Source organism: Pongo pygmaeus, chromosome 6, assembly GCF_028885625.2.
Source record: "Pongo pygmaeus isolate AG05252 chromosome 6, NHGRI_mPonPyg2-v2.0_pri, whole genome shotgun sequence".
Taxonomy (NCBI): Eukaryota; Metazoa; Chordata; class Mammalia; order Primates; family Hominidae; genus Pongo; species Pongo pygmaeus.
Genome location: NC_072379.2, coordinates 53,535,296 through 53,543,200, shown reverse-complemented (window position 1 = coordinate 53,543,200; position 7,905 = coordinate 53,535,296). Strand labels below are relative to the sequence as shown.

Here is a 7,905-nt window from a genome sequence, read left to right as displayed (position 1 = left end):
TGCAACTTCCGCCTCCCGGGTTCAAGCGATTCTCCTGCCTCAGCCTCCCGAGTAGCTGGGACTACAGGCAGGCGCCACCACGCCTGGCTAATTTTTTTGTATTTTTAGTAGAGACGGGGTTTCATCATGTTGGCCAGGATGGTCTCCATCTCCTGACCTCATGATCCGCCTGCCTTGGCCTCCCAAAGCGTTGGGATTACAGGCGTGAGCCACGGCGCCCGGCCTCCCTTTTCCTTTAAGTAGTATAAAAACAAACAAAAAAAGTCCTGAAGGATGGTTTCGGTCTCTTTCAAGGTAGACCATACCCTTGTAACTAAGCTTAAAAAAATAAAATCTAATTTTCCCTCCCTCTCCAAAGCAGCAAGGGGAAATTAGATCCACGGCCACGTAGGAGCCCCTCACAGCACCAAACCTGGTGTCTCCAGGGACGGGCGGAGACCAGCGGGTGGGCTTGGGCAGTACGCGCTTTTCTCTTCCGACTTTGGGCCAAAGCCTTGTCCGGAGATCACAGTGTCTCGCTCGGGGACACGCCCTCTCTAGGCCCAGACTTGGTCCCCACTGCAGTTCCCAGCCCCCCTCCCCGCTGCGGCACGCACATTCCCAAGGCCGGGCGGGGCAGGGCGCCGCAGGCCCGCCCTCGGCGCGCGGCCAGGCTGGGCTCCTCCCCTCGAGCAGCGGCCGTGGGGCGGGCGGCGGGGGAGAGGGGTGGCGGCCGCAGCCCGGGTAGGGCCAGAAGACCGTTCCACGTTTGCAAACGCGGCCGCACGCCCAGGCCGACCCCTGCCGCCCGAGCTCCGCGCTGCGTCCGCGCCACTCTCCTCGCCGCCCCGATGGCGTTCCGGGGCTGGAGGCCCCCGCCGCCACCGCTGCTCCTGCTGCTGCTCTGGGTGACCGGGCAGGCAGCGCCCGTGGCGGGCCTGGGCTCCGACGCGGAGCTGCAGATCGAGCGGCGCTTCGTGCCCGACGAGTGCCCGCGCACCGTGCGCAGCGGCGACTTCGTGCGCTACCACTACGTGGGGACGTTCCCCGACGGCCAGAAGTTCGACTCCAGGTACCGCGCCCTTGGCGCCCGGCGCGGCCTCAGCGGATGCGCGTCCCTCTCTCCAGACAGGCCTTTCCCTCCTGCCGGACCTCCCCTAGCTCCGCCCAGTGCATCCGCGCTCCTCCCTTCTTCCGCTGCCCAGATCCTCCCAGACCCCAGACCCTCCGCCGCGGGTGAGCCTCCCGGCCCTCACGTGCTCTAGGCCGCCAGCCGGAGACTGGGCCCTTGGAGGACCTTGAGCAGCGGGGTTGGGGCAGACCACGTCCTCCCTTTCCTCCTAGCGCATGGATACACGCAAAATCAGTGTAAAATAATCAGTGTAAGTGGGGGCCACGTTGCACAACTGGACCCCCAAGAGTGGATGTTCGTGCCTGCCTCTCTTCTCCCTTTCCTGTTCCTTCCCTCCGCTCTCTTGGGAATCTAGTCAGATGGTGCTTCTCACACAGAACAATGATGAAGAGGCTAGCAGCCCCAAACATACAATGAGCTGTTAACAATGTGTAGGTGTAGTTCTAAGTACTTTCCATATTGTAGTGAACTCATTTAATTGTACAGCAGTCTTGTGAGGTAGGTACTATCACTACCCTCATTTTATCAGTAAGGTAACAAGCAACTGAGGCTAAGAAACGTGTTTAAACAATGGAGTCAGATTGTTTAATCCAACTCCAGTTTGTGCGCGCAACTACCACTGCCCTTCCTTTCCTGCCATACAAAAACCACTCTTGGGGCTGGGCGTGGTGGCTCACGCCTGTAATCCCAGCACTTTGAGAGGCCGAGGCGGGAGGATCGCTTGAGCCCAGGAGTTTGGGGCTGCTGTGAGCTATGATCGTGCCACTGCACTGCAGCCTGGGAGACAGAGAGAGATCCCATCAAAAAACAAAACACAATACAACACCTCTCGTGGGCAGGAGGTAGTCCAGGACCGTCACTCTGCTTTGCACCAGGCCCTATACCAGGCCCAAAACTCCTTCTCTCAGCTCTGCCTCAGGATGACAGCACCGCTCTCCAGTTTCCCTCCAGTTTAGGTTCGGGGTTAACAGGCCTCTCTTCGTCCAGCACCAGGCTACTCCTCGCCAAGGCTTTTGTTACAAAGCCTGGTCTGTGCCAGCACTTCCCTTCGTGAATCACTAGGTCAGGCAGAGAGAGCTATTTGTTGAGCCCCTGCTATGTGCCCCAAGGCCTAGGGTCATTATGAATGTTTTGTAGGCTCTTGACTTTTTTGAAGTTCCAGACAATTAATATACAAAAGCTGTTCAGCATAGTATGTGGCACTAGCAAGCGCTTAGAAATGGTCATTCTTACTACTATTTTAGTTGCTTTAAAAAAAAAAAAAAAAACAGACTGGGCGCGGTGGCTCACGCCTGTAATCCCAGCACTTTGGGAGGCCGAGGCGGGCAGATCACGAGGTCAGGAGATTGAGACCATCCTGGCTAACACGGTGAAACCCCGTCTCTACTAAAAATACAAAAAATTACTTGGGCGAGGTGGCGGGCACCTGTAGTCCCAGCTACGCGGGAGGCTGAGGCAGGAGAATGGCGTGAAGCTGGGAGGCGGAGCCTGCAGTGAGCCGAGATCGCGCCACTGCACTCCAACCTGGGCGACAGCGAGACTCCGTCTCAAAAAAAACAAAAAACAAAAAAAACCCAGCTTTATTGAGATATAATGCCATACAATTTGCCCATTTGGTGTGTACAATTCAGTGTTTTTTAGTATATTCACAGAGTTGTGCAAACATCACAACTAGCTATTTCCAAAACATTTTCATCACCCCTAAAAAAGAAACGCTGGACCCATTATCAGTCACTCCCCAACCCCAGTTAGACTGCCCTCCAGTCCCTTTCAGCCACGAATCCACTTTATGTCTCTATGGATTTGCCTCTTCTGGACATTTTGTATAAATGGAATCATATAATTTGAGGTGCGTTGTATAATTGGCTTCTTTCATGGTTCATTTATGGTGTAAAGTATATCAGTACTTCGTTCCTTTTTGTGGCTGTATATGTAATATTCCATTGTGTCCATTCATCAGTTGATGGACATTTGGATTGCTTATACTTTTTGGCTATCATGAATGATGTTATGAACATTCATGTGCAAGGTTTTGTGTGGATGTACCTTTTCCTTTTTTTGGATATATACCTAGGAGTTGGAATTGCTGTGTCCTATGGCACCTATGTTATAAACGTTTTGAAGAATAGCCAACCTGTTTCCCCACAATGGCTGCACCATTTTACATTCTCACCAGCAGTGTATGAAGGTTCATAGTTCTCCACAGTCTCAACAACACTTGTACTTGTCTTTTTTTTTTTTTTGAGACGGAATTTCGCTCTTGTCACCGAGGCTGGAGTGCAATGGTGCGATCACAGCTCACTGCAACCTCCCTGCCTCCCGGGTTCAAGCAATTCTCTTGCCTCAGCCTCCTGAGTAGCTGGGATTACAGGCGCCTGCCACCACGCCTGGCTAATTTTTGTATTTTTAGTAGAGACGAGGTTTCACCATGTTGGCCAGGCTGGTCTCGAACTCCTGACCTCAGGTGATCTGCCCACCTCGGCCTCCCAAAGTGCTGGGATTACAGGCATGAGCCACCATGCCCAGCCTGTGTCTTTGATTATAACCATTTAGTGGGTGTGAAATGATATCTCATTGTGGTTTTGATCTGCATTTCTCTAATGGCTAACGATGTTGAGCATCATGTGTGTATTGACCATTTGTGTATCTTCTTTCATGTGCTTCTTTCATAGGGAAGAATTTCTTGCTTGAGTTGATGGTAATTAATTCCAGTAGAATAAGTTGTCCTACTATCTAGAACATCTCTAGGGCCGGCAGCCACTGTGAGGCAGTGTAGGGCAGTTGAAAGAGCATGGAGGATCTACCATCCATTCATCAAACATTTTTCAGCGTCTATCCTTCAAGACAGAGACTAGTCCTAGTCTAGTATGTCTCTTCCCCATCCCTACCAGTTACAGCCTAGGCTATTACAACATAGTGTGATAAGTACAGTAAGACAGTAGCGCACACTCTGTCTCTCATAGAGTTGACACATAGTTCTTACCATGTGCCTTCACATATGTTAACTCATTTAATCTTAGAATAATTTGTTTAACTTCACAAGACAGTGAGGTAGGTACCTCATTACAAATGAAGAAACTGAGGCTCAGAAGGTTCAAATGATTTGCCCAAGGAACATAACTGCTAAGTGGTTGAGTGGAGATTTGAACCCAGGTAGTTCATGGCCGTAATCTATGGTCTGTAGTCCACCCACGTATATGATAGAAGAAAGGTAAGTAGCTATGAAAGCACAGAGAAGGCTTAACTATATGTTTGTGTGTCTGTGTGTGGGGGAGGTTAGGATGGAATCCTGGGATGGCAGGGATAAGACCCAAGGATGACTAAAATTCACCAGGGAGGAGCTCAGGGGTGTGTCTGCAGACCCCAAGGTCCAGGCTTGTCTTTTGATAAATATTATTATGTGTCTACCACATACCTTTTTGGGTATACAGAGTTCCAGATGCTCTAGCACAGTAGTGTTTAAACTGCATATACTTCTGAATCACATAGAGAGCCTGTTATACAGTTTCCGATACAGTAGCTCTGGGGATAGGGCCTAGGAATTTGCTTTTCTGACAAGTTCCCAGCTGATGCCACTGGTCTGAAGACCACACTTTGAGAACCATTGCTCTAAAACAGGGGTACTGAAATGGGATATCAATTTACAAAAATAAATAAATAAGTAAATAAATAAAAAAAACAGGGGTCCCTAACCCCTGGGCCACGGACCTGTTGTGGTCTGTGGCCTGTTAGGAACAGGCCTGCACAGCCGGAGGTGAGCAGCAGGTGAGCAAGCAAAGCTTCATCTGTATTTACAGTGTCTCTGCATTGCTCACATCACTGCTTGAGTTCGGCCTCCTGTCAGATCAGCAGTGGCATTAGATTCTCATAGGCACATGAACCCTATTGTGTACTGCACATGGGAGGGATCTAGGTTATGTGCTCCTTATGAGAATCTAATGCGTGATGATCTGTCACTGTCTCCCATCACCCCCAGATGGGACCATCTAGTTGCAGGAAAACTAGCTCAGGGTTCCCACTGATTCTACATTATGGTGAGTTGTATAATTATTTCATTATATATTACAGTGTAATAATAATGGAAATAAAGTGCACAATAAATGTAATGTATCTGAATAATCCCAAAACCATCCCCCAACCCCGGTCATGGAAAAAGTGAATTCCTTTCATGAAACTGGTCCTTGGGGCCAAAAAGGTTGGGGACCACTGCTCTAAAAGAATCACAGACTCAGCCAGGCGTGGTGGCTCATGCCTGTAATCCCAGCACTTTGGGAGGCCGAGGCGGGCAGATCACCTGAGGGAGTTGGAGACCAGCCTGAGCAACATGGAGAAACCCCGTCTCTACTAAAAATACAAAAAATTAGCCGGGTGTGGTGGTGCATGCCTGTAATCCCAGCTACTCGGGAGGCTGAGGCAGGAGAATCGCTTGAACCTGGGAGGTGGAGGTTGCGGTGAGTCGAGATCGCGCCATTGCACTACAGCCTGGGCAACAAGAGCTAAACTCCGTCTCAAAAACTAACTAACTAAATAAAAGAATCATGAACTCAATAACGGGGTCAACTTCATTTTGTATATTCATTCATTTATTCATTCTTTTTTTTTTTGAGACAGTGTCTCGCTTTGTTGCCCAGGCTGGAGTGCAGTGATGCAGTCTCACATCACTGCAGCCTCTGCTTCCTGGGTTCAAGCAATTCTTGTGCCTCAGCCTCCTGAGTAGCTGGGATTACAGGTGTGCAGCACCACACCTGGCTAATTTTTGTGTGTTTAGTAGAGATGGGGTTTCGCCACCTTGGCCAGGCTGGAATTCATTTATTCATCCAACAAATATTTACTGAGTACCAACTCTTGCAGGTGCCAAGGATGTAACAGTAAATAAAACAGAAATCTCTGCCTTCATGGAGCTTACATACTAGTGAGAGGACAGGCATACTCTTTAAGTTATATGGTAAAGTAGAAGTTGGTGAGGACTATGGAGAAAAAGCAGTAGGAGTGAGGGGTGGGAGGATGGGGCGACAGGCCCAGAAAGGTGAGAGGACAGTGGTCACCCAGCTAATATAACTGACCTTCAGATTCTGGACTGAGGAGCTCTCATGCCTCACACAAAGCAGCCAGCATGCAGTGAGTGCCTTGTGAGTATTATGCGTAGATACCTCTACCCGTTCCAGGGAGGGAAGGATTTCTTCTTGCTGAAGCCATATGAAAGGCTTTGAGGAGGAGCTGATGCTTGAGTTGGGCCTTGAGCATGGATGGGATTTCATTCCTTGAAGCGGGGGTTGTGTTTAAGAGACTGGATGGGGTGGACCAGAGTCTGGGCCTGAGTAGTGCATGCTCAAGGAACAGTGAGAGGCCCCAATATTTGGGTCAGGAGGCAGGGGACCTGGCACTGGAAGGGTGTGGGAGAAGCAGTCCTTGGGAGGCCAGGGTGGCTGAGCTAGGTGTTGTGGACTTTGGTATTTTTTTTTTCATCCCATAGATTCAAGTTGCCCTGAATATATGCTTCTGTTCAGAATCTTGTGAAGGGAAGGTTTTTGTTCAGAGGAGTAAGGGGATTGAGGCACTCAGTGGATGGACTGATAGTGTAAGTAGAAATTCTAGAGATCAGCCTCATTGGGGCTTCCTTTTACACAGGGATTCATCCAGCTTCTAACATTCCAGGTACTGGGATACAGCAGAGGATAAAGCTGACAAAAATCCCTGCCCTCAAGTCAGGGTTGGGGTGAACACAAGCCGGTCCTGCAGACTTAAGCAGAAAGGAGTGGGAATTTATTGGAAGGATCTCCAATTCCTTGTGAGGGTCCAGAATCATGGACTGAGGTGACTTTCTGCCTCTCCCCAAGGGGTTGCAAACGGGGCTTCATTCTCTCCCACTAGAAAGAGAGTGCTCCAGTAAGCTCCCCATGCTGCACACATGACCTCTGGGATCCAGCACCAATGCCGACAAACTGGACTTTCTCACTTCTAGGTTTCCAGGAAATAATCTGATGGGTCCTGCTTGGGGCAGGTGTCTACCCTATTGGGTGTTAAGTCACATGGTCCTAAGTGGGGGCCCAGGCTCACCCTTTCAGCAGGACTGGTCCTCAGGGAAGAGCCAGTGGGCTGGGCAGCAGCCAGGATGGAGTCAGGGGGGCCTGACAGGGGCAGTGGTGTCAGAGTGACTGGCCAGGTCAGGACATGCTAACTTAGGAGTTGTTTAGAGTGTGACTCTACATCGCAACTCTTTCTATGGAGAAGGGGAGTGCTGAAAGGGAGGCTGCTACCATGCATTAGCCCTGTGCGTTTCTGCTAACTAGGGGAAGATCCTAGCCACTTCTCACTGCGGTCTCCTGAGGCCATTGGCAGCTGGCCAAGCACCCCTGGTGAAGACTTATTAGCAGGGCTTTGAATTTTCATTTGTGGGTCATTGCGAGCAATTACACATTTATATTAACAATTTAATTTGGCTGTATGGTATTTTACTGGGTTAAGCCCTGTGAAAAATTGGAATCATCTATAGGGATCTGACATTTTAATTTGTGCAGTTGCTTAAAAACAAAAATCAATAACAACAATGGATTTTGCTTTGCTTTGCAAAGTTTTTCATTTAATGATGTTTTAATGGGTCAAAGCCCATCCAAGCCAACAGCTCATGTTTCAGGGTCTGATTCTCTGAGGAGCTATGAATGGAGGCGTTCTCTCTCATTTCTTCTCTGTTCCCGCTTGCTCCCTCTCTCCTCCCTCACCTCCTCTAACCTTCCTCCTCTGCAGCGTTCTCACACTTTCCCGTCTGGGTAGTTTGCCGGTTCATTAACTGCTTT

General features: G+C 49.7%; 1 protein-coding gene across 2 annotated transcripts in view; it reads left to right on the top strand.

The window, feature by feature from the left end:
• The first annotated feature begins 638 nt into the window (after nucleotides 1–638).
• Nucleotides 639–7,905, top strand: part of FKBP9 (FKBP prolyl isomerase 9) — a 49,183-nt gene continuing 41,916 nt past the window's right edge. The window contains exon 1 of one of the 2 annotated variants that reach the window (XM_054495864.2): nucleotides 639–1,051. In XM_054495864.2, coding sequence (XP_054351839.1) covers nucleotides 831–1,051 — 221 coding nt within the window. In that variant the 5' untranslated portion in view covers nucleotides 639–830. The remainder of the gene's footprint in view (nucleotides 1,052–7,905) is intronic. The other variant, XM_063667404.1, reaches the window with a different exon arrangement.